This window comes from Vidua macroura, chromosome 13 (genome assembly GCF_024509145.1).
Source record: "Vidua macroura isolate BioBank_ID:100142 chromosome 13, ASM2450914v1, whole genome shotgun sequence".
Taxonomy (NCBI): domain Eukaryota; kingdom Metazoa; phylum Chordata; class Aves; order Passeriformes; family Viduidae; genus Vidua; species Vidua macroura.
The window spans coordinates 7,603,957-7,630,776 of NC_071583.1; the positions used below are offsets into that span (position 1 = coordinate 7,603,957).

Sequence of the window (26,820 nt, forward strand, 5' to 3'; positions counted from 1 at the left end):
TTCTTTCTTTGTAGCATTTAATGAATTTCAGGAAGAAAAGAGACAAACTGAAGTTTGGTTTACATAGACCATTATAGATGCCATTTGTGACGAGAATGCCAAGAGCATTTTTGTAAAGTTACGGATACTATCAATTGTTCCGTATTGCAGAAAAAGAGACAGGATGGAAGCCAGAATAATTTTCTAATGGCTAATTTGTTATGTGACAGTGGGTGAAGTTCATAGCTACTGAGCTATAAACTCTCAGTTTAACCTAGATTGGTTCTGAAGTTGTCAACAATATAAGCTTTAAACTTATTAAAAAAATTACTGTGCTGGTAACAGCTACAAATCCCCCCCAAGTGCTGGTTTGGGCTGGTGTGGAATTAATTTTCTTCACAGAATCTGATCTGGGGCTATGTTTTGAATTTGTGGTGGAAACACAGCTGATAACTCAGGGATATTTCTGCTGGTCAGGGCTTGCACAGAGTCAGGGCCTTTTCTGCTTCTACCCCTGCCTTAGCTTCCAGTTATGTTATGGATCTTTCAGAAAAACCCCCACCTTTAACAGTTTTTATAAAAAGCCTTTTTTCCACCCAGATTCTGTCTTCATTAGATACTTCTATGTGAGTTTGCTGTTGGATCACTGCTATAAAAATTTGAAAAACTAGATGCCTGCCAGTGGTAGAGATCTGTATTTACTGTCCATATGGATTAAGGACTTAATGTTAGTGCTGAAATGGGAACATTGTGACCCTTGCTCTTTTTTAACCCTGCAACTTGATTTTGCTCTGAAAGCTGTGAGGGTTTTCTGAGTGAAATTGGTGGTTTGGGACACTAGGTGGCACTTAAATACAGCTAACAAAGATTTTTGTCTCTTTCAACACACAAAAACAGTCTAACACATCCTGTGCTAACATGCAGTTAATTATATCCTCAAAATGATGTCTTGGATTGATATTACTAAACAAACATATAAAAAATGTAATTACAGACAACTGAAATAAATACTGTGGGCTTATAATTGCAAGATATGTTTTTTGCTTGTAATATGCTACACACCTGTGCATAGTTTATATAGATAGTATTTTATTTTGTCATTTTTACTAACATTTAGGATGGCATGATTTAGCTTTATGTGAGTTTATTTACTGCTACCAATTTTTGCCATATGTCAGTTTTTAAAAAAGGAAATGTTTTTATATATTGGGATTGCAAGACACACCAGTATTTCAGAGGGAAAACTGTAAGAAAGGAGTTTTCTTATATGAAACCACTTCAAAACTTTTTTAAAGAAATGCGCATATTTTATTTTTTTTTTTCCTTTGCTTTCCCTTTCTTCCTTCCCTTACCTTTTGGAGGTACACCTCTGTTGGCGCAGTAATATCCACTTTGAGGTCTATCTGTTCATAAACATTTGTTGAGTGATATCATTGGTGAAATGCAGCAGGCCTAGGGGACAGTCTGAGACCATGAAATCCCATCAGAGAGAGCAGCCTGTGGCCATCACCTTGGCTTATGGCAGTTTTCCTATCAGCTGCAGAGGCTCTCCACAGCATTTCAATCAACTGCACAAGCCCTGTGCAAAGCTGCTTTAAGTTACTACAAGCTAAAAGGCAAAGGCACTCAGGGAAATGCCCTCCCAGAGCAGGAGTGAGCTAATAAAGTATCAAACTTAGGAGGGTAAAAAACGGGCTTCTAATTCCTCTTCACATTCCAATATTCAGAGACTAGCTCTCAGCCTTTCTCTTGGCAGGTCCCCTACTTTTCCCTGTCCTGTGTTACAAATTATTGTCTTCTCTGCAGTAGTGATATTAGAGCTGAGATGAAGCTCATAAATGGTAGGACAACTCAAGAACATATTCCTGTATTTGGGTTTTGAGTTTTTTGGTAGCTAAAGGTGTGTATTTGGCATGGGAAACACTGGTGCACCTGTGGAAGTCAAGTGTTGTTGAAAATGAATTTCCAACATGTTACTCTATGCTGAGACAAACTAATGTAATCTGTGTGTGCTTGTTGGAATTGCCCCCAGACATCAGGAGACCTGTTTCAGCTGAGCCAAAACCCAAACAGCAGAGCAGGGTGGGCTCAGCAACCATCAGCTGGTGCAAAAATTGTCCAAACTAGAGACAGCTGTGCCAAGTTCAGAAAAAGAGTTGGAAGACCTTTATGAAGAGGAAGAACCAAGAGCTGTGTGTGTGAAAGCACAGAAATGGTAGAACTCCAGCTGCTTTGTGTGCCTGTCAAAATGTAGTGTAAAACTGTGCATCAGGCCAGGCCACACTCTGTCCAGAGTCAAAGAAAAAAATACAAAAAAATACTGTTCTTGATATAAAGATGTTAACAAGACAATATTTTCTTCATGCTGCAAGTAGGGATAGAAACCTGACAAATAAAACAAATTAAGAAAATCAGAAATCAGTATTCAGCTGCATTTTTTTTTTTTTTTTTGTCTTTTGAGGAAAGTCCTTTAAGGTTCTATAAATGTAAGGTAGTCTAGACAATTCTTCAGATTGCTGATACACCCTCTCAGTCTGGTCAAGGGCATACATGCCCCAACAGGTGCTCTCCATCAGTAGTGTCTATGGTATAGCTACTTCTTTTTGAAGAGCTCATGAAAATTGTTTGGCCCTTAAGTAATAACATTAAGCTGTCTCTTAAAAAACCAAAAAAAACCAACAATAAAAAGAACAGGTCTCCACTGACTTTAACAAATGTACAGGTAGTTGAATGTTTTACAAGTAATTGTAATAACTATTTACAGTAATTAACTTGAATGTAATTGCTTCTCAGCATGTTATGATAGTGAATGAAAACTTTATTTCAGACAATTCCTGTTGTCTGTTTTCACTAAACTGCACAAAGGAAACACAATAAAAACCTCTTGGAGAACCATCACTCTCTGTTCCTGGTTGGAGTACTTTGAATGGATGTGCTTAGCTTTGATCTTTCAACCAGCACTTCACTTACCTGTGTAGACTGGATGTTTCTTCCCCAGCATGGAGAGCAAGCTCCTCCTGAGAGCATAAGGGGTGCATGTGAACAAGAGGGACAGAAAGACACTTTTGGCTCATAAAATCATGTCACATGGTTTATACAAGGGAAGGCTGATTTTCCCTGACTCCCTCCCTAATCAGTGCAGAGAGCTCAGCTCTCCTTGACCACGATGTAGACCGGAGGCTGAGCATTTGGAGTTGCTCTGAAGCACCAGAGGTACCATTCTTTACAGGCTGTGTAGGGAGCTTTGAGAAACTGCTTTCCTCAGATTGGTGCTTGTAGTTATGTACCTGATCAGTGTCTGACCATCTGCTTCAAAACTATTCACAGCTTATGTCTTTCACACCCTAGTGGAGGCTCATTGGAGCTCCTCAGGACTGACTTTGCCTGCTGCACAGACAGAAAGTCTGTCAGCTTTGGCCTGCTTTGAGATTCCTGTTCAAAACCATAGCAATTTTACTGAGGAGTAGGTCAGTGCCTGCTAATTTCATGTGAATTCAGTCACATGCAGGTACTGCTGGTTATTTAAACACTCTTCCAACTTCCAGTGCATTCACACGATGCTTCGAACAAGCTGGACTATTCAGCTTTGTGCTCTGGGATGGTGAAGGACACCATCTTCAGCTTCAGGCCATCTGCATTGGGTGTACAAGTCACCCTATAACTTTTAGCCACCCTAAGTAATGCTATTGCCATCTGGTAGTACATTAAAATTGTCTTATTCTGTAATGATGATACATCTACAGCAGCAAAAAGTACTTTGAATTTTAATACATGCATTTATACGACTGTCAAGATGCCTGATATTAATAGCTTGACTTTTACTGTAAGCGGAGCTAGAAGAAATAACACCACCTTCACAGTTCTGGCACAGTTTCCTCATGAGCTGAATTCTCAGCCCATTGTTTCTGGATTTTGCCATACAAACCTGAGCAACAGTGTTCTATTTTTTTAATTTCTGTTTAGATTTTGAGTGCTTTTATTATTAATTTCTTTAGTTCCAGGGAGAGATTAGAGAGGCAACAGTGCTTCTCTTGCTGCATAACACCAACATTTACTGACAATAAGAATAACTGAACTTGTACAGGAAGCCAATTCCTAATAAACCCTTTTACTGGGTTGTTGTTATGAAGCTTGAGCTTTTCATTTTTTACAAAAAAGCCCCACTTTTAAAAGAAAGGTCACTCAATCTTTTTAGAAAGATTTAATAAATGACTTTTCCCACCTTACAGAATTTAGTCTTTTGTTGAATTGTTTCTGTTCCTATTAACGCCTCACAAAAATGTACCTTCTATTATATTTCTTCTAATAGGTTTCTCAGCCTTATAACTATAATAAATTTGTCAGTCTAGGTTCGCTGAACACTGGAGTTGAAAATCCTACCACAACAGATTAGAAATATAACCATTTCTAAACCCTTTCAAGAAGTTTTACCCTTTCTTTCAACACATTTTATGTACTCAGCAATTCAATGAAAATAACCTTTCAGAGTCATTCTTTAAAGTCTCTTTCTTGGTGATAGCACAGTTGAGCCATTTGATCAGGCAGTCAGAAAACCTGAATTCTGTTCCCATCTCTGCCAGAGTGGATTCATAGTCTGAACCAACTTGCTGAAAGCCAACATTTTCTTAAGTGTTCATTCAGAGGAAATGACCAACTTGACCCACACAAGTCCTGAATTTTTAGAGCAGCTGAGTGCTCAGATCTGCAATTTCAATAATTTTGAGCGGTACCCTTAGCACTGCTAAAATGGTTAAAAAAAATCAAATAGTATCTTGTTTGGTAACCAGAGATGAAAAAGCCTCAGAAGAAGCTCTTATAGCAGATTTTAAAATACATGCTTTTTTTTTTTTTTTTTTTTTTTTTTTTTTTTTTGCCTAATTTCTTTCCTCTATATTGCTTTCATGAAATTTGGTTGTTGGTTGTGGTTTTCCTTTTTATTTTAGGAGAGAAGTTACATTTCTTACAAACACAAAATACTGGTTTGATAAACAGTTCTTTCCAGGAAATGTCTTAAAGTGTGAGAGAATGTAACAAAACCTTTAGAATATTAACAACCATCCTAAAAGCAGAGAAGCAAGGAGTATGATCACATAAATCTAAGAAAAGCGAACAGAATCTATGTAGCGCAAGCCTCGTTTTATAAAAAGAATCAACTTTGCTTTAAAACACTGTGTGAAGTATAAATGTCAATGTATCATATTTCCTTTGTACAAATGAATTGGAAGGAGAAGAGAGACAAGAGTTATCCAAGTAATATAAAAGCATAATTAATGAATACTTCCATGGGACACAATCTGCACTAATCCCAAATTACAGGTCATATTCTATCCTTCAATTTAACCCCCTCCCCTCAGGCTTATCCATAACCATAATTCATCTTTTCATAAAAGATGAATTATCTCACCCCACTTTACTTTTGAGAGACTTGTTCAGCTGAGCTTCTTGCAAACCTTTTATGGGCCATTCTATTCTACTTATTTGACCAGCTGTGATGGTTCTGGTGTGTTTCTGGTCACCTGAGTTCAGGAGAAATGAAGAGGTATAGAAGAAGCTTTCAGGATGATCAAGAGAGTAAAGCAAACTTGTTTTGTGAGAAAAGATTAAAATATTTGGCTTATTTATCAAAACAGAAGCAGGAAGGGTATCTGATTGTTTTCTACTAACAATAGAATGACAATATTAATATTGGTGAAAAAGAGATTTTAAAATAAAATTATAATGCTATGAGAAGAAAAAATGGGTGTAATCCATTTGTGTCCCTGCCCATGGCCAGAAGGGTGGAACTACATGAACTTTGAGGTCCTTTCCAATGCAAATCACTCTATGATTCTGTAATGAATAAACCTTCTATTGAACAGAGAGGTTTTAGGGAAGTGCTTAAGCATCAGACAGGTGAACTTCTGGACAGAATAGAGAGGGAGGGAGAATGGGTTCATTTTAAATGGATCTTCACCCATCTGTGGCTGGGAGTCTGAGCCATGGCTTTCTGGTGACCTCTGGAGGGAAGCCTGACTTGCAGAGCCTTTCCAATAGGAAGGTTTTCATAGCAGACCTGTTCAGTTGAGCCATGCTGGTGAAATACCAGAATCCCACCACCAGCATCAGTATTGCTATCACCTGCTGGTCTTCATTGAGAGAAAACTTGGAAATTAAAGCTCTGTGCCTCTGGCTGTGGATAGTATTGCAGAGAGAAAACCTGTAAAAACCACACAATGCGCAACTCGTGCAGTCGGCTTGGCTCTGCCTGCCGAGCCAGGCTGCGTTTGTGACACATTTGTGCTGTGTAGGTGTGCGGGGCACTGCTACTCCATTCAGGCATTGGGAGGAGAACATCTCTGTGTCGTGAAGATCTTCCTGAATGTGTATGCTTCCTAATGTAACCTTCTATTTGCTGTGATCTCACTATGAGCTTTACATTACAAAGTCCTACATGACATTATTTGTGGTTGGCTGTTTGTCTGAACCTATTTCATAGCCTAAGGCACCAAAAGGCAGGTGAATTTAAATTTTAGCTTTCAAGTTGGTTTTCAAATGCTGTCAGTTAAAAATATTTAAATAGCAGCAAGTTCTAACAGCATTCTCAGATATTCTTGCACAGTGGACTGTCTTTGGCCTTAATGAACCAGACTCTATTTATGATAAGAGTTATGGACAGCACTGTGGAGTCCAGGCTTTGAATAGCTGGGTAAAAATGTCAATGCTGCCATTGACGTGAAAAGGGTCAATGGTTGCTTTTCTGTCATTTATAGTTCAGTTTTGCAATAATGTAGTACTTTCTTTGGAAAGATGAAGCAGTAAGAGATATGAGAAAAAAAATACATTCCAAGGAATGAGAAAATGACTTTCCTTAGGGAGTACCATTTATTTTCTTCATTAAACCTTATCAAAGAATTGTATCAGTTGATGGTTGGTGGTTGAATTTCTGAAAATGGGTATAATGGGCAAAAGTTGTAGAATTACAGCAGTTTACATCAGTTTCTTAAAGGGAATGATTTTCTGTTTAAATGTGGCCTATGTGTTTATACTCTGTGTGTGAGAATATGTAGCTGTGCTGTCTCTATTTCCAGTGATTTTTGAAGCTGACCAATTGCAGCCAAATTTAATACCAAGTTAAATATTTTACTAGTCCCAAAGACATCAAAGTTCTAGAAGTTTTTTGAAGATAGATGGCTATTCAGAGAAAAAGAAAAGTAGTAAGGAGAGCTTAAAATTTGTAAGATGGCAGAGGATTCATGTAGGCTTTTTCTCTACCAACTCAAATCTATAGAAAACCAGGCTCCTTGGTTCTGTTGTTCATAGAGCTGCATATCTACTTAGTATTTTTCTGTATTTAAAGCAAGTGGAATGAAACCAGTTCATATACGCAATCAAACTATCTGCTGCTAAAATATGACTGGTGTATTAATCAAGCTATTACTGGGATGCTCTAAATTTCCTCTCTGAAAATGTCTCTCTGCAATTGGGTAATCTCTCAAAATAATTTGTGATACCTTTTTACACATTGTGCCAACTGGGATAATCAAACAGGGATGATTAAAAGTATGCTTTCCCAGTTATATTTGAAAAACATGGTGTCTAAGTTTTATATACTTTGAATTGTCTTAGACTGTTACAGACACTGAGGAGGGACTATTGTCTCTGCTCTAAAAGACACGTAAGGAGGTGTAGAAATGGTTATTAATGTCTGCTCATGTGTGAGAAAATGTGAGTGTTACTTGTAGGAGAGCTCATGAAAGCACGACTGGGATCCATGGCTAAATCCCACAAAGTATGCTAAAGGTAGCAAGGTACATCACCACAAAATAATCTCTGCCAGTAAAGGATCATTTCCAGTTAATTTCTTGTGTTTAGACTAGAGTGGAAAGGAAATACACATCTAAGGAAAAGGGGAATTTTTCTTTTCCCTTATAGTTTTTCTTTCTTTCTGTGGTCTCATTTCATATGCTTGCAGGACTATAAGGAAATACAACTCTGGCAAGCTGTAAAGTTATGATTACATGTCTTCCTTCTCATCATCTACCTGGTCTAGTCTATGTTTAGGTTTCATTCACTTTAGATTTCATTCATTGCTCATCAAAAAGCAACTGGACTAATTTTAGAAAATGACTCAGCATGATATGGGGGTGAGGAGGAAGAGAGACAGTGAAAGATCTTACAATCTACAAGGCTGAGATTTATTATAAATGTGGCTTGGGAAAATAGTTTACTTTGAGTAAGATTTTTAAAAGGCAGTTAGATTACTGGCTACTTTATAGGCTGAAATATATGCGGAAAATCAGATTAATCTTGGTAGAAACACTAAGTTAGAAATGGCATCATTCATTGTGAACTGTAAAAATGTTCTGCAAAGGCCTGTTTATGGGAAAGCAAGGCAACATCATAGGAGTTCTTTAGAAAGAACTATCCATTTGCTGTCAGGGTGCAGGATTGTGATTTGTTTGTCACTACAGCAGTGATGTTCCAGACCGATTTTCCCAACAAAACACAGGCTGAAAAATCACTATTACTGAGTGTATAGGAAAATTCAGACTGTGTCCTGCTTTTAAGAAGGGACAATAGAGGATACTCAGGGAAGGTGACAAAGAGCAGCAGACATCAATTCTTACCAGGCTTTGGCAGCCTGTAGACCAGGCACATCCTGAACCAGAGATTCCATCCACATCTTTGTGTTTACTTCTCAGTTTAAACTCCTTCATGTCAATGTCTGACGATAAGGTAAAGAGTACCATACATAAATAAAGACCCAACCTCTTTATTATGCATCTATACACTGCTGCTTTGGATGCATGTGGGTCCACAGCTAAGGTCCCAGGATACTACTACAGCAGAATAATTACTATTCATCATTAATATCTTTGTCAGAAGACTGAAATAGAAGACTAAAATTGCTCAGAAAAATATGCAGTAGTGTTGAAAGCCAAGAAATTTAGTGATAAGGTGACACAAAATTCTTGGCTCTGCTGAAGTCAAAATGAACTTTGCCCATGGCTTTGGTAAAGCCCAGATTTGTGCCTTGAGAGTCTGCCCAGATAGCTGCTCTTCCTGGGTGTCCTGAGAGCCCAAAGGGGCTCCAAGGAAAGGTGTGCTGCCATGTATTTAGAACAGTGCATTTTAACAAGCATGTGTGCACTGTGGATGACTGTACTACTCTTTTTGTGAAGAACCTACTCTTTCCAGCTTAGCTATTCATTTTCACAAAGCCAGATCCTTCAGCTGAGCACTTGTGGCTATCAGTGTTCTCAGGTAACTTTGTGAGGGAGGACTGGCAGAAAATTCAAGTGCAGAGGATTTTGTAAAAAAAGGGGTTGATTTGTTCTTTAGATAGCACTGGAAAGTGACTGTTGTGAAAAATTGAAGACTCGAGCATATACCACTTTTCCCTCTTCTGTACACACAAATCAGGAAAAGAGCCACTCCCTGTCCTTTGGGAATTTCTTCATCCATGTTACAGCAAGTGCTTCTGCTTGTAGGTTTAGTACTTTGTGTTGTGACCACCTTAGTGAAATAAACCTATGGAGAGCATGGCCCCGAAGGGAAGCACAGCTTAGTGCACTGGTGAGGCTGTGTCCTCAGACACTTAGACAGGTCTCCTGTGAAAGGAAGATAGAAGGCAGCCACCCAGGGATGGGCACTGCCATGGCCTCATTGCTGCACTCAGACCCACAAGCCTTTGTAGAGCTCTGGTCATCCTGAGGATTGTTAGTGAACAATCCTAATTGGTCCTGTTCCCAAACCTGTCTGTACCAGCACAATGGCAAGAGCTCAGCTTCTGCTACAGGCATCTGTTGCCATGTGGGAAAATGCAGCCCATAGATTATTGATAACCATGCCCTAGGAAGAAGTGGAGCTCTCCAGAATATCAAGAGTGTACAATAAAATTCAATGAGGAATGCAAAATAAAGGCAGGATTAGCTGCACAGAGAAACTTTTTAGTGCCTGAGTCCTGCATGTTTTTGCTGTAATCTGTTGCAGTTGATACTACAGCCTTATAATGAGGTTAGTTTATAAATTATTAATAGATAATATGAACATCTAGCAGATAAGGATAACATGGGTTACAAGCTCATTAGCAGATAATGCTCTATAGCAGTAATAATCAACCTGCTGAACTCTGCTGTCGCCTATAACATTTAAGACCTATTTGTGAAAATATCTATTAATTCCTATTAAATATAAAAGGAAGTTTAATACAAAACATGGCCATAATGGGTATACGTACAATATGAGATCCCTTTTTCAATAGTTTTTTGTCTTTAAGCGCTTGTTATTCCTGCCAAGATCCTTCTGTAAGTAGGAAATGTGTACACTGGAACTCACCTGTGAGGAGAGGGAGATGTATTTCTTCTCTTAATGGGAAGCTCAGGTTCTGAGCTGGGCAATGATGGTTTCAGGGAGAAATGGTTTGGAGCATGGAACAGCTGTGAAAGCCAGCTGAATGACATGAAGTGATGTCCTCTGAAGTCACCCCTGGCAGCAGCTATTCCATGTCAATCCAGTGGCATCCCCCAACTGTAGGTACAGAGCTGGACATCTCAGGGGGACAATGTCCTCCTGTCACATCTGGTCACTAAGCACCTTGTACCCACCTTGGATCTCATGTTTGTGTGGGTGTCTGAAAAAGACTTTAAAGTTTGTGTTCTTAACACAAATATCATAATTGCCAGAAGGCTAAAATTCCACTCTCCTGAATCTCATTACTTTCTAAAATGCCTCAAGTCTGAGACTCAAAATAGTGCTTTTGGGCTATAGTGTGAGCTGTAATAGTTGTAATGACATGTTGTGAAACCAGTCCTGCTTTACACAAGGTGAAAAGAATTTTTTAAAATCCAGTAAATAGTTAAGAGTGAAAATAAAAGATCTGGGGATCCTTTATTTGGAGGTCTGATGCCATTCAGGTCAGGAAGACTGTGATGTCCCAGTGCTGCAGAGGGGATGTGGATTTAGTGACACAATTTTCCAAATCCAGTGTGGAAGGCCTGCCTATACTTCTGTGAGAAGCTGAATTACAAACATACTTCCTGCTCTGTACCTTGGCTAGGACAGACCTTTAGTTGTGTGGATGCATCCTACCTGGAATAACTGTAGGTCTTTCTCCATATTGCTTTGCAAAAGTACCTTGTATCCTTCTCAGGAGCCTGAAGTCAACAAAGCAATGGAGAGGAAGGATTTTAGTGAATAAACTGGCTTAGCTTCTGATGTTTTAGTTGATAAAATTAAACAGAGAAATCCCCAAACCCACAAAACCCAGAACAGCCCATTCCCCAAACAATAGCCTTTTCAGTCATTAAGCGGGAATAACATGCACCAATAGGATTATGATGCCTGCAAATGCACCATACTAAAATGAAATTAGTTTAAAAGGCAGGCACAATATCATAATCAGGTAGCTTTCTTTCAGGGTGGAAAATAGCTTTAATAACTTCATTGTTGGAGCTACTATAAAAATATAAAAGCTCTCCTCCCCACCCAGTACAGCAGTGATTGTGTTAAAAGGAAGACCTCTGGGTCTTGAAGGCTCTTTTGGTGTTCCCAGCCTATGAAAAATGAGGGCTATGGCCCACAGCTGGAAATCAGCAATGCAAAGTGTTGAAATTTCATTTTGAGGTGGGTGTATTTCAGAGTACAGAACCAAATGGGAAAATTCATTATATGGAAAGTTTATGCATCATGCTGCCTAGGAAGGATACTGAGAGGTGGCAGAGGAAAATCAATAAAAATTGAAGTGCAGGCAAAATGTGGAGTAGGAGCTCCAAAAGGCAAAAAATTCAAAGTTAGTATTACCTTTCTGGGACATGCTTTTTGGACTTACTTAGAAGGAAATGACATAATAGAACTTTACTCTCTATTTTGGGTAGGAACCACTGTATAGTCTGAGGAAAAAAAGAGGGTGAGACATGATTCAAGCAGAAAATTTGGGCAGGGGTAGCTGTGTGCTCAGAAAACACCAGCCCTGCTCAGGGCTGTTCATTGCTGAGGCTGTCATTAAATAACTGGCAATAACAAATACCTGCTCAAAGCACCCAAAGTGGTGGGTTCTAAGCCATTTGTGACAGAATGGACTTTCCTGATCTGGCTCAAAGTCTGTGGGCATGCAGTTGCTCCAAAACAATTCTGTGAACAAACTGGAAACCACCAGGAAGGCATTGGACTGAGTCAGCATTTTGTGCCATGTGTCTCTGATGTTGTGGCCATTTGCAAAATTTGCTTTATCATTTTGTGCATTGTTTTTTTACCCAGCTACATGCAGTGACAGGGGCATAAAACCAGAAAGAAATAAAGGCATAAAAAGTGGGGGTATACTAGTATTCCTTATTTAAGAACTTTGGTGTAATTTGAGCAATTTTATGTAATTTCTATTAAATTACCATGTCCTTTTTGCTTGTAATTTTGGAGTTTGTTCTATTTCCTTTTGTCTTATCTTTTATGTGACAAAATTCCAGCTTAATATCTTTTTTTGGCAGTTACATACCTTATCTTTGTGGTGGATACCAGCACAAAAACTGTGAAACTGTTGAAGCTGATGAATCAAAGACCAGTCATTGATCTTCACTGGGGACTGGAAGGTGCTGAGCCCTGGCTGATCAGGCACCCATGGAGAAACTGGAGGAGAATTTTGACATACAGAGAAAACTGTGTGGTGACAGGGCTCTGCTTATCTGAGTAGATCAGCTTGAGTCAGTTATTCTTCCTAATAAATGCTGCTAGGAGGTCAATAGTGCTTTTGAAGTCCATATAGGATCTATAGCCTGAGAGTAAACAAGCCACCTGCACCCTTTTTATTTCAGAAAACAGAGGAGGAAGAAAAAGATGCAAAGATTTACTTATGACCAATTTCCCAGGCTGCAAACAATTTACAGGTCACTGGGAGACTTTCAAGCAAAGGCATAACATATGTCTAAGAGGCTCAAAGTAAGAGGCCATCTAGAAAATTGGATTTAAATTATAAGGAAGCTTATTTAACACACTAAAATTCAGAAGGCAGAGCCTTTCATAACCTAAGGTACTGAACCTTTAAGAGTTTTTATGATTCCACCCCAGTCCAATAAAGGTGTTTTTCAGCTTCAAGTCTAGCATCAAGCAGTGCTAAGGACTTTGCTAGTTTTAAAGTGTGATGACCTTTCTATACCTAGATAAATAAAGTGTCACCTTTTATTCTGTGTCACCATTTTTACACAGGTACATATATTACAGCTACAAGCCAACAGCCTCTTTTGGTCACAGTCACACTGTATTCACATTCATGATGAAATGATATTTAATTGAAATGAAATTAAATTATATTTTAAATTAAAATGTTCATCTGATGATTAGACTCAGAGTTTGTCCAAGAGCTCTGACACTGAGCCAATGCCATTGAAGGGAATGATTTGAACCTGTTAGGAGAATGAAGCAGTGTGGTGCTGATGGTCCCATCAGGCTGCATGTAATGAAGGCCTCGATTTATTGTTTTTCTATGTTTTTCTTTTCTTCTTGATTGTGTGCTGATGAAACACAATAAGCACCTTGTTACAGAAAAATGCTCATTTATGTAGTACATACAGGACACCTCCATTCCATCCCTCTTGTGCCCCTCATAGCAACCCCACAGAAAAAAACAACCTGGCTTTCCTTAAGGGATCACAAATTCCATCCCATGCACTGGCTGAGAGAAGCATAAAGATCTCACTTTGTCCTGCAATCAAGCTCATCAGCTCTCCCTTTGCTTTTCCTTCTCAGCAAGGAACTGGAAAGGATCACACCCTTCCCTCTCACGGAAGGGACCTGCAGCATCTCAGAACTCCAGACTGACCGACAGAACCTCACGTTAGGAGACTCTGGGGGTCTCTGTGATGCATGGCTGAGAAGGCACTCTTTCTCTATCATGATGTGAAAATATTTTTAAAGAGTCTGTACTAGATTTATTATTTGGGCTTTATTTGCAGGTTCCCACTGTTGCGTCAGTGTCTCATTCCCTGCCTGAGCAGTCAGAATTTGCTGCTCTCATCTTGCAGACAGTTTTAGAACAAAAACCCCAGTGAAACAGATGATGGGGGGCTGTGCCATGTTCCCTATATTGAGCCTTGGGCTTCCAGCCAATAATGCCTTCTCCCAAGACAAAAGACATATACCTTCTGCCTTTCTTCTGATGTTGACCCAAAAACTCTCTCTTTCAGCAGCTCCTTAGACAAAGGAACAAAGAATTTATGATTAGATGTAGTGCAAGGATAGCCTGTGATATGAAACAGGGTTTGAATTGGGCAGTGACAGAAATTATAAGCTGTGCAGAAAGCATGGCTCAGACACACAGAGACAGGGAAATGTGAAATATTTGAAACAGCTCCCATAAGAGACATGGAACTGAAATGCAGAATCTTTTCAAAATTCAAAACCATAGCATAAAACACAAATGAAGCAGGCGTTGACTCCTAAACAAGGATTTCAAGACATAAGGAAGATAACAACTTTAGAAAAGCAAAGCAAGCCCAGTGACTGTCAGATTGATTGAACACAGTGTCAGGAAAGATTGCTTTGTGAGCGTTGCTTCTTAAAGCATTACAAAGTCAGAAAGACATCAAAAACATTGATTGGCAGCAAAGGGGAACAGAAATCACCAGTGATCAATAAGGTGGCTGCCAGCAGGTGGGCATGACATGTCAGTGCAGGAAGCACTTTGTGGGGCTTCAAGTGGCTAAGTAATAGGACTGGGACCAAGCCATTGATCAAAATTATTTTTATGTTGTAAAATATATTGAAAATAAACCCTCTGGCATTTGAATCCATTTAATAAAAATGCTGCTATTATTTGTGCCTGCTTAAGATGACTGCTAGCAGCCTCTGGAAGCCTTAAAGGCTAAACTTGTTAGCTATTTATTACAGAAGATGTTGGGATCTCCTGATACCACCAATTAATTCAGGCATATTGTTAGTAGTGGGAAGTGCTGGTAAATCATATCTCTATTGCCAAAGTATTAATGAACTACGTACTACTTCTTTCCACTTGATACAGATCCCAGCCAAGCCTCTTCCCTGAGCATTCCCAAGCATGGAATCCAAGTACTTTCTCCAAGGCTTTGTCTTTTCTCTTGCCCTCCACTCCTGCCTCAATTGCTCACCAGGATGTCTCAGGAGGAGCAAGGGCCTCTTGGAGCAAATGCTGCACGACCTTGGCAGTGCAGGGACCTCTGCCACATTTATTGTCTGTGCAATGATGACCTGGCTGGCAGCAGCTGAGGGCTCACCTCAGAGGTGCTGCTGTCTAGTGAAAATGCTCTTTTTTGTCATTTAAGGAGCTGCCTTGGGGTGTTCTTATTTCTGTAGCTGTTACAGAGCTGGTTTTCTTGTTCCATGGCTGCCCCAGGTCATGCTCCCACTGCCTGACCCCTACCTTCCTTGTGGCTTGTCAAACTCTGGTTTTTGTTGTATCTATCAAAGACATAGAAACAGTTGCAGCTATAGCCTTCCTTCAGGAGTGGTGTTTTAAGTGCCAGGAGGCAAGCCCCACAGCCTCTCTGCTCCTGCCTCTTCCAGGCCCTCTCCCTCCATCATTTCACTAGATAATGCCCCAGTTCTGTCTTTGCTCAGATTTCCTGCTCACTGACCATCCTCATTGCTCTCCTTTTGTCTGTCTTCAGTGGGGGTACATTTTGTTGTTTGTGTGGTTCTCCCTTCCCAAAAGGAGATGGGTTTAACCCTGCTGTGAGCAGACTGGGAGGTGTCCTTACCTGGTCCCAGTGTAGACCTGCCAGACCTGCATGTGTCTGCCTTGCAGCCGATGGGGTTGGCTCATGTTCAGCTTGCCATCCTCTCCATCCTTCAGGCACTTCCCAGACAAGCAGTATTTACACCACTCTTTTCCCACATCGTTGCTGTGAAGTGTTGTGTACCCACCTACCTGTGTGTGCAGGGGCTGCCATCTTCTCCATAGAGGTGAAGCAGCCAAGCTGGGCAGAGGAACCTCCCCCTGGGTGCCTGCTTCTGGCCTGGAAAAGTTATAAAGGGCAATGGAGGTGCTGGAGCATCCCCTAGAGCAGGTGTGGCAGGCTGGGAAGCAGCAGGACCTACTGGTGGGATGGTGTCAAGCTGCTCCTGGGGTGCAACATGAGGCAGCACCCCAGAGCAGGGGCTGGAGGGAGCACTCTACGAGGTGGGGGGCTTGGCAAGGGTCATCAGGCTGTTGTGTGGTGTCCCACTGATCACAGCCCCATCCAGTGCTCCAGGATCCCTCTTCCACCCAGTCAACCAGAACACAGACCTTACAGGTGAGAATGCAGCAACAAAAAGGCAGCAGATGTAGTGTATTGATTTTAATCAGCAATTTCACATCACCAAGCAGTTTGAGTTATTGATGTTTTTGTCCCTATGCAGGTGCGGCTCTGGAGGCTGAGTGCTGCTGTTTCTGAAGGTGCTGCCAGCCTGGGCAGCTGCTGTGCCAGCAGCAGATTGCAACAAAAATCTGTCCACAAACCTGAGTGGCTTCCCCCCAGGAACAACAAAATAGTTAACACAGCTCTGAGCACAGAACCAGAATGGAGGTGACGTTGGAGCTGCCAAGGTTTTGTTGCAAAACACCGAGAGCATCGATGGCATCACGTGTGTCCACCTCAGTGACAGCCCCTGGCTAGAGCAGCAAGGAGCAGTGACTACCAACACCCTCCATGGGGGATTTTTGCTGCATTGTCTCTAGGATTTGGAACATCTGTGTCCCCCCAGTCTGTCTGAGATGGGAATGAGCACTTTGCTTTTCCTGCCACAGTGCTGGGGTTAGTGAGCAATGCCATTCATCACAGTAAATCACAGGGTGATGGTGGCTTGGTGGAAGCCCCTGCTCCTCCAGGCTGGTAAGCCAGAAATAGATCTAAGGAAAGGGCACGTCAAAGGAGCTGGCAAGAAAGCTCAGGATCTGAGGTCCTGTTCAGAATGGAGACAGTCCCCCATCCACAAGGGGTTTTGATGGGTCACAGTTGTTTGGGGAGGAGCATTGGTGGAAAGGGATGGGGTTATTTACTGGCAGCTCTCTAACAGCTGGAGACAACTAAGAAGGGAACTCCACTGTCACTGGCAGTTCCCAGCTGAGTACTGCTTGGAAGTTTGAGATCTAATTACAGTAGGCCTTGGATCTCATCATTCCTGCACGCCTGGGACAATGAAATACTGACTCCTGCATCTGTTCTTGTGTGTACCCGATGCAAATAAGTAAGAAGTCCATAAATACATCAAAAACCATACTTTATTTTATGTATAGCAATACAATTTACATATTAAATAACACTATAATAGAATGATTTGATATAGTTTAACATAACAAAAAGAAGATTCTTCAAGTTACAAAAAGCCCCCAAACAAAAACCAAAACTGAACAAAAAGTCTCCCTCAAAATACTCCCTCCCACCCTTTCCCCAAACCAAACACCACATTTTTATTTTTCTTCTGAATGGATCAATGAGACAAACGTATCTAGTGACTGGCTAAGTCTAAATCCTGTTGCACACACTGACAATGGAATAAAAAAAAAATCCAACTTTCACAATCACTGCCCCAAAGAAATGACATGTGTGGAAATCTTTTTTGGAGTGTGATGATGGCGTCTCACTACCTTGAAACACAGAAGGTTTGTATTCACATAACCACCACAGAACTAGGAAGGAGGTGAAACTAGAAAAAAATTAGCTTTATATGAAAATATAAAATTCTATGATTATATACCATAGATACAAAGTTCCCAGAAGATGCTTATCTAAGCAACAAAATATTTACAGTTTTAATGACTTTGCTATTTTAAAAATGGAGGAAAAGAAAATAGGAGTACACATGAATGCTTCGGTCTTTAGAAACAATGGCTGCTTGCTAGTCTCAAGTGTTCTAACAAAACAAAAAAGTCACTACCCCAAATGTTGGAGAGTTGTGACATTGTATAAAATTGACTATCTCCTCTTTTGGAGACGTTTATTCTTAAAACTCAAGACATTTTTCTTGAAATTAATTATCCTCTGTAGAAAATGCTTCCCTTTTCAAATAGTTAACAAAAACACTAAAAACAGTTTAACAGCTAAGACAAAGTAGAGGCCAAATCTCTTTATTACAGTTCCTCTCTTTCCTTATTTTTGCATTCCTTCTCCTTTGATAAGTGAAGCCAATGCAGTTCACATTATTAGAATGGCAACAAGGAGAAGAAGAGCAAAGGGTAACAGTGAATTATATCTTAAAAAAAAAGAGAGAAAAAGAAAAAGAAGAAAAGCAATGCAGTAGATTAACAAATAGGCATTTTCCCTTCATATAAAAGTTCACTGGCACCGTCTGAACATAAACTTCGGAACAAAAGATCTGATGTCAAAAGACATGAATTTGAGAAAGACTGCTAAATCTTCAAGACAACTACAGTTTTTTTTTTAAATTAAGTTGGTTTTGTTTTGCTGAGAATTAGTAGCATGTATCTTTGGTAGAATCCATATCTATACTTTTTAGCTTTTAAATAAAATACATCAGCTTTAAAAAAGATTAATGAGAAGGCAGTTGTGCTGTATCATAAAGATTCTTCTCCTAATGTATCCAATGTATCACTCTGTGTTCAAACAATTCAAGCAGTCAGAAGCTGGAAATACAAGTGAAATTTTGCAGATCCTGTAAATGACTCCACTAACCTAGAGTAGACCCACAGCACAGGAACAGTCACAAGGAAAAGTTTAAGGGGTTTGGATTTCTCTTTTTCCCTGTTTCTAAATTAGCATTTAGAAACAGACACTGAAATAAGGACAAATGCTGTTAAAAGTGAATGTTCTTTAGACACTGATCCTGCAGAAGACTTGGTGGTCAGAGCAGTCCCACTGGCTCCCCCAGACCTTCCTACAAAAGCCAAGCTCACACACAGGAGTGTTTGGAGGACGGGTTATTCTGAGCCTGCCACCTATTTCAGATGTTCAGATGACACAGAAGCTTTCCAAGCATTCCCACTTGGAAAGCTTGGCTGCTCTTATGGTCTCAAGACACAGTTCACGTCTTTCACACGGTCTGTGGGCACAGGACACGTGCAAGACGTGGAGAAATGGTATTTTCTAAATGTAGACACATGTGTGCTTCAGTCCTTCTGTTCCTTATTTCTCAGGGCTGGTGCTGAGGACCACACTCTGCAGTGATATAGGAATGTTCTCAGGTTCTCTTAATTTGCAGACCTGCACATTGCTTGGGAACCTTTGATGCTTGAAAGACATCCTGACTGAATGGCAGGAGCTGGGTACAGCCGAGGGATTGGGGTCCCAAAAGCAAGAGGTGGTGATTTGCAGAGCAGGACTTGGGCTGGACACTCGTGGGAGCATCAGGAGAGTTTATCAGTGCCCATCTCTGAGCAGACATTGCTCCTTCTGCCACTCACTCAGTCCCAAGGAAAGGGTGCAAACCTGTGTAAGAGAGCAGAACTGCAGCTGCTTACAGGAGGATAGATTTGGCTCTTCTGTGTGCTTAATCCTGACCTTCACAAGCAACTTCTAGCTTCACCCCTTCAAGCCTCGTGCATCACTACCATCTATTGGCTACCTGGCTGTCAGCACAGCACGTAACATACAGCTGGAGTTCCCTTACGAAATAATCCATGGAGAACTCATAGAACATCAGTGGACATTATTTCCCCATGGATTAAACCCCAAACAAGTATTTCAGGTGTTGGAAAATGCCAATGCAAATGCATGGATTTCCAAAGCATCTACCAAAGTTCAACCCCCGCAGCCTTCATTTATTGATGTTTAAAACTTGTGAGAAGGTAAGGGATTAAACCAAGGGTATTCAGGCAGTGTGTCACAAACCACAGTTATCTTCCATCATGCCACTGAAATGAAAAGTAATCACCTGAAAGTACTGAACAAATCCAACCTCTTGATGCCTGCAGTAATCTTTGTGTCACTTAGTTGTCAAGGTTTGAATTTCTAACTTCTCCCTACATCTCCCCAGGAACTTAAAACACTTCTAGATTGAACTGATCCAACTCATGAGTCCCTTTGTGCTACCAGCTGGCATTGGCTGGGTCCAGGTTCAGGACTGGGGGCACAGGGGGGCTCAGCAGCCTCTGAGGCAGATGCAGCCTGGCCAGAAAACCACTCAGCAAAACCTTCCAGCCCTTGCTGGGAACAGCACTCGAGAACTCACTTAAACCGTTCTGTTACTGGGGTGTAGTGACTGGAGGGCCAATCCTAACTACTACTGACTCCCACCTCCATGCAGTGCAAAGGGGATGCAAACTACAGTATTTTGAAACATTCTGCACATATTTTATTTGGACTAGATGTTGCTGGACATGGGATTTCCTTACTGAAACCATGGGCTTAATAAATTGTTTGGTATTAGCAATTATTGGGATTGCTTGGATGGAGGGATTCAACAAACTGAGAAGTAAATGTGACTGTGTAAAAGCTTGCTGATGAATCCTTGAATACCTTGAATCTTTCTCTTATTAGGATAAAAGGCCAAATGTTAGCACATACCAGTTTGCACAGCTCCTCTGCTCTCAGCGAAGCTGTATCAGTTTGCATCAGTTTGCACCTTAAGAAGTTCTGAACAAGCATATCTACTCTCAATATCCTTTTAAGCAGTTTGCTTTCAGCTTCCTTGTAAATGGAAATACACAGAACCTTGCCAAATATCTGTATTTCAGCAAGACTGGACTGGCAGAAATGAATAGGTTTACATTTAAAAGAAAAAAAAAAAAAAAAGAAAGAAGTTGTAGTATTTTGACAAGTCCTGAAAAATTACAATGCCTGTTTTCTGTAGTTTAGAAGAAATTAGTACCACATATAAGGGATAGTGCCTTTAACTGTACAGCAAGGGTCAGGATGGCTGAAATCACGTATTTCCTTTTCCAGGCAGACTCAATAACCCCTCCCTACTCAGCCAAGCTATGAAGGGCACAACTAATTTTATTTTTCAGGAGAATTAAGCATGTGCTCACTTTTTTTGTTAAACAGGGATTAACTTCGTTGAATTGCAACCAAATATAAAGGAAGAGGGAGCCAGTGAGGATGTAAACTTAAATGCTCCAAACAATAATTACTGACATAATCTGGGGGAAACTATTCTATTGGCATGGGAGGGAAAACACAACAAACTAAGTTTTTGCTAAAGAATTAGTCTGGCAAAAAAAAAAGAGGGAGAATGTAACTTTATAGGTAGTTTTTTTATTAGTTTGCTTCACCAGTAAATATGGATCAGTACTTTATGTTTTAGCACTAAAGTATGAAAATTACACACCTGTAAAAATGGCATCTAACAGTTATGAAATTAAGAAACGCCTGTCATCATGTAACATACCATTAGGTGTGAGGTCATATTCAAGAAATAGTAAGGAAATTAGATGTGTTTAAAATATTGAATAGCTTAGTAATGTAAAATATTGCTACCTTTAATATATCTGAAAACTGCTCTGATATTGGGTTGTTGTAGATTTCTCATTGTATTGGCTCCGATGAAAATAAAACCAAAATACTTTCCCATCACAGGGCTGGTTAAAAACCAAAATCAACATTTTCCTGAACACATGGGGAAACTTTGAAATTGTAAATTCAGAACTTATCACCGCATCTCACGTATGAATTGCAGCTAATTTATAATTATATTGTATGTAATTTATATATTCCATGTGAAGCAAGTCTCAGGCCTGTAAGTATACAACACAGCAATTTGAAACAATACAGAAATAATTGTTTCAGCTCCACAAGGCTGTTAGACCTTCAATGTAGCTAATAATCACTTGCCACATTTTGTCAAGAAAGGATGAACACTGCTCATCCACTCCACTGGAATGCAGAACACCATTACCAAAACTTTGACATGATCACTAAATAATAAATATGGTACTAAGGGGTACAGTATCTGTTGTAGAAAGAATCCATCTGGCCTAGCATTCAAGATTTAAGATTCGAGGGTCACTGTAGTTAGCAAAACTTCACTGCATTTAAACAAAACAGAAAAAGCATATGTTTGTTGTCATGGAATGTCACATCAGGGCTTGTCTTGTATTAGGATATTATAGGCAGTAACACTGATCATATAGTGCAAACTAGATAAAGTTGCGTTTCACTGTGTGAAATAAACAGAGGTGCAAATGCTCAGTAGGATACCATTAAGACATAAAATGGCAAAAAATAAATATCAAAACTTTTATCAGTGTAAAAAAGTAATTGGGTTATTGTATAACCTAGAGTCTGGCAAAAAAGGCCTCAAAAAAGTTCACTCAGTCTTCAGAAGTTCTACAAATTAAGTGCCTTTTCAGGTTTCCAATTAGACAAGAGACTCCATGCTTTCTGCAGGATCAGATTCGTCACTGGCCATCACAGCACCATTTTTGTCCAGTGTCATGGGACCATTTCCATTTTCCTTAGTGCTGACCAAGCTTAGCATTGCCTTATAAAGAAACTGGTACTGTTCCTGGAAAAGAAAGAACAACTTATTTCAGTCCTTTCAATGTACATAAATGAGCGGCACTGTAATTTGGCATTTCCAGGGAAGGTCATGGGCATTCATTCACCAGAAACAAACACATAGCAAAGAAATGGACTTAGGGCAATTACCTCTGTTCATGCAGTTTGTCAACCCAAACTCCAGTTTTGGGTAGATTATATTATTTCTGATATACTGTTAAACACTTCAGGAGGGCAGGACAAAACCTGAGGCCACAGCTCAGCCCCAGATTACTCCCTGGGTGCCAGAGCCTTGTACCACACACTGAGGTAAGGGGGCTGCTCTTGCTGGATACTCAGGGAAGAGCCTCAGCCCTGCAGCTTCACCTGCCCTGAGCATCCCTTCGTACCACAACGTGCCAGATCTAAAGAGCACAGCTTAGCTCACAGGGCTGGCAGGCAGATGGTGAGAAGCTGAAAGGTGCTTCTCTGCTAGGACTTGCCTGTATGATGCTCCCCTCCAAAGTATGAGAAATAAGTTCAAGTGCAAATCAGAGACTTACAGTGTGGCTTTGAGGTTAACAAAAAATGACAACTACACAAAAGACGTTCAAATGCAAATTCTGCTTGGTAGCAGATGCTGTAGGGCTTGATAACATACACAATGCATGTTTTAGTTCATGCTTTTGGTCTCAGATGAAAACCTTGTAAACTGTCTATTTATAGTCCATTTAAAGACTTACAATGTCTGTAAATACTCCGGGCCGCATAAGATTTATCATCTTTGCCACCTGGAAAACATCGACAGCATTTTCATTCTCCAGCTGCTGAGACAGAGTGGTAAGGGCACACAGAGTTCCTGCTGACACAGCTCCATACCTGGAAAACCACACCAAAATGAAGAGTTACTCAGAAACACATCAGGGCACTGACACAGAGTCATGGAAGTGTCATTAAAGCCTTATTTAATTACTGTAGTTCCTCTTTGTATTTACTAATAGCTTGTTTTATAGTGGCTAATTTTTTGTCATTTTAATTCATAGAAGAAATGATGGTAAGCCAGTAATCTCAGGTTATCTGCACTATTCAACACAAAGAAGTTGTGCAGCAGAGTATGAGCCATTCCAAAATACCCAGCCTGGAGACTGTAACACTGAAATCAGTTCCCCCACACCACATGGGCTGAGAGCATCTGCATTACAGTGCAGTGTATTTTAAATTCATTAGTGGGAGCTCAAGCAAAACATGAGTGATTAGAAAGAAATGAGACTTTGCCTCTTCCTCCACATCTGACAATTGCAGAAAAGTAACACAGCTCTGTGGTGCTCACAAGTAATTGGGGCACATCTCTAAGTCTTGCCTAGGTCTGATTCATCGGTAAAGGCAACATCCCTGAGCCAGGCACCCAGGAGACATTACAGATTTTGAAGAGTTGAGCTGTGTTGTCATGTAATAAAATCCCAAGCAGCAGTTATTCATCAGAAGCACGACTCAGTCCTTGAGATATCCTTGAGATACTGGTCAGGTGGAAACCTCAGTGCTGCAAGCTTGGGGTGTGCTTAGGCTGTAGGTGCAGGTGTGAGGCACATCATGAAGGATCCTACACAATGGATTCTGAGGAGCCTCCACTCTCCTCTGCTCTCCTGGTACTCAGGAGACTGAAATTCTGTCCTGGCTGTGCTATGGGTCTGCTCTGTGACTTTGAGAAAGTCTGTGTTTAAATGTTCCCATTGCTAAATGGGGTCATCAGTGCTGACCTGCTCTCTAAGCCACTTGGAGAGCTTTATATGAAAACTGAAATAATCAGCAAATTCTGCAATGCCATCTTGTATTGCAGGCTGGCCACTAGGATTTGTACAGCATTCCCATGGAAATAAAGACATTTGCTGACTTAATTTTATATGATTTTTGCAAACTCAAACTCAGTTTACCTAGAAATGGGAAACAGAACTCAGATCACAATGGATGTGCTCTATTGGATGTAAGGTCTAGAGGAGAAGCAGCACCATACAGATGGCTGTGACTTATCTACAGGGACAGTGGACAAAGTACCCAGCGCATGTACTTGACAGGACACAACTAAAACCCTTTGAGGGTGTAATGGCATCATTTTTGCATGGGCTGATAATTTCCAGATCTCAACAATCTGAAGACTTTTCTTGCAGAAAATTATGCAGCAAATCTGTATGTAGTTGCCTACACTTGGGCAATTACATTTAAAAATCTTGACAACTGTCTCAAGTTGGAATTTCTGAACTTTTAAAAGTGTTATCAAGTTCATCCCACCATGTACTTCCTAAATACCACATAAATTTAGTTATCTGCAAATTCATATATTTGGAATTAATGTGCAGTTGTAATTATTAGTAGATTATGTGATATAGTTGTTGCATGTAGCAAAGGGAAATTTTCATTTTCAGCTACATTTCCTTAGACTCCAATTAAAAGCAGAATCCACATTATGTATTAGGCGTAAAGATAAAATCATTGAATATGACAAATAAACCAAAAAAGCAATATACAGAAAGAATGATTCAGCATTGCTTGGAATGCAATTTTGATTTTCTCTTTTCATCTAGCAATGAAATGCCCAAATCAATAATGTTTCTAATTTTGTAAAACATAATCTTAAATACTGCAAGAGCAGCAAAACTTCACTTCAGACTACCCAAAGCATGAATATTAAAACCAGCCTGGAATTAATCAGTGCTGGTGAAAGGCAACAGAGCTTAAAGTCTGCATAAGCAAGGCGGGAGGAGGTGGTGGGAGAAAAACTATTTGCTGCAGCCCAAGGCACCATTTGCAGGAGTCAGTTGGGAAAAACCTGTTGCGGCAGCGACACGTGAATGTGCAGGGAGAGCTCCGGCAGCACTGGTGGATACGAATGCCCTCCTGGGACATCAGCACAGTGCCTGCTTTGGCCACTGACACACCAGAAAGTGGTAGTGAAGCTTTTGCAAAAATTCCCAAGACCTTCCCACTGATTCTGTTTCGTGGCAGTGGCAAAATCTAACAGGCTGCAGCGCAGGGGGGCTGCAGGTGGAGCAGGTGTTTGTGCTGGCTTGGTGCTCGCTCTTAGGACAATATGAGCACTGTCAGAAGTTGGGCTTCCTTGGGATTTTAAGCACAGAATGACTCCAGGAAGTGCTCTGCCCACCAGGAAACAGTCCCTCAGAGGAAATCAGGTCAGACCCAGGCTCCAGCCTCACTACAATGGTATTCTGCAGCTCCATAATGTGTGCAAGTAATAATATACAATGCAGTATTTAGCACTCTTTATAACCGGGTGTTCAAGCATAGCTGGTGAGACAATGCTCACCACTGTGCTACAAAAGAGGCAAGTGTTGGGGTATGCTGGCCTGGAGTCAGTGGGCCCCCTCACACCCACTTGGCACTGTATGGGCCTCTTGGAATATTTTTTGGGAAGCAAAAGGAGAAAGAATAAATCTGCTTTTAGAAGACCGGGGCCCTTTGTCACAAGGTACTTCCGCTGCTCATCAGGAGACACAGCCGAGCCGAGCTTGTTCTGTCTTACATGGCACATGAAACCTGAGCTGTTAGACAGCAGCCTGGGCTGTTTTGAAACTTGGTTCCATCAGCCCACTTTAGGCTGCTTAGAGCCTTATCTACAGCAAAGCTCTGTTGGGCTCTGAAGCAGGTTGTAGGATTTGCTTGGGATACTTCCAGGAGCAGAAGAACCCAAAATGCTTCCAAAGCAAACAGCCTCACCTCCTGAGATTATAGCCAACACAAAAACTACACTAAGCAAAATGTATTTGGCCTCAAATGCCAACTGAAAACTCATCCTTAGAAGTTTATATATTCTTAATCTGTTCCCTGGACTACTAAACCTCACCTACTCCTGGACTATTAAACCCCACCTACTCCATGCAGGAATGGACATCAGTCCTAACAAGTGTCTTTCAGCTGAGTGTACAATTTGCACATAAATGGGAGAAAAGTGATGACATACTCATCATGAACTATGGTGGGGCCATCCCTTGTTAAGGCCTCTTCCTTGATTACATTGATAAGTTCAAAGGTACTGCTTATGGGAGCGTCAGGGTTTGGCCATTTGGGACACTGAAAGTGGCGGACTTCCAGAACGTAGTCATCCTGCAATGACAAACCAGCCTGGCGTTAGCTTCCTCCACTTCACAGGCATCCACCCCAGGGACAGAGAGGAAAGAGCCTCACTGCAAACTGGAGGGAAACTTTCTTCTTCCAAACAGTTTACATAGAAAGAGGATACACAGCTCCAGCATCTCTGTAACAGTGAGCACCCCACCCTAAAATAATGCAAGCTTAACAAAAGGCTTAATCAATATAAGATTTTGTATTTGAATTCAGGGCTCATATCAAACCTCTCTCAGAGTCCTTATGGCTCAAAAGTCAAACAAGAGCAACCGAGTCAAATTTAAACGGGCTTGCAAACAAATGTCTTGCAGCAAAGTCCAGCTGCCATCCAGATAACAAACTAGAA

General features: G+C 40.6%; 1 protein-coding gene across 1 annotated transcript in view; it reads right to left on the minus strand.

The window, feature by feature from the left end:
• Positions 1–17,167: 17,167 nt before the first annotated feature.
• Positions 17,168–26,820, minus strand: part of PTPRG (protein tyrosine phosphatase receptor type G) — a 392,257-nt gene continuing 382,604 nt past the window's right edge. Inside the window, exons 27-29 of the mRNA XM_053989294.1 lie at positions 26,311–26,453; positions 23,081–23,216; positions 17,168–22,365 (exon numbers count right to left, since the gene is read on the minus strand). Of these exons, the coding sequence (XP_053845269.1) occupies positions 22,219–22,365; positions 23,081–23,216; positions 26,311–26,453 (426 nt within the window). The 3' untranslated portion in view covers positions 17,168–22,218. The remainder of the gene's footprint in view (positions 22,366–23,080; positions 23,217–26,310; positions 26,454–26,820) is intronic.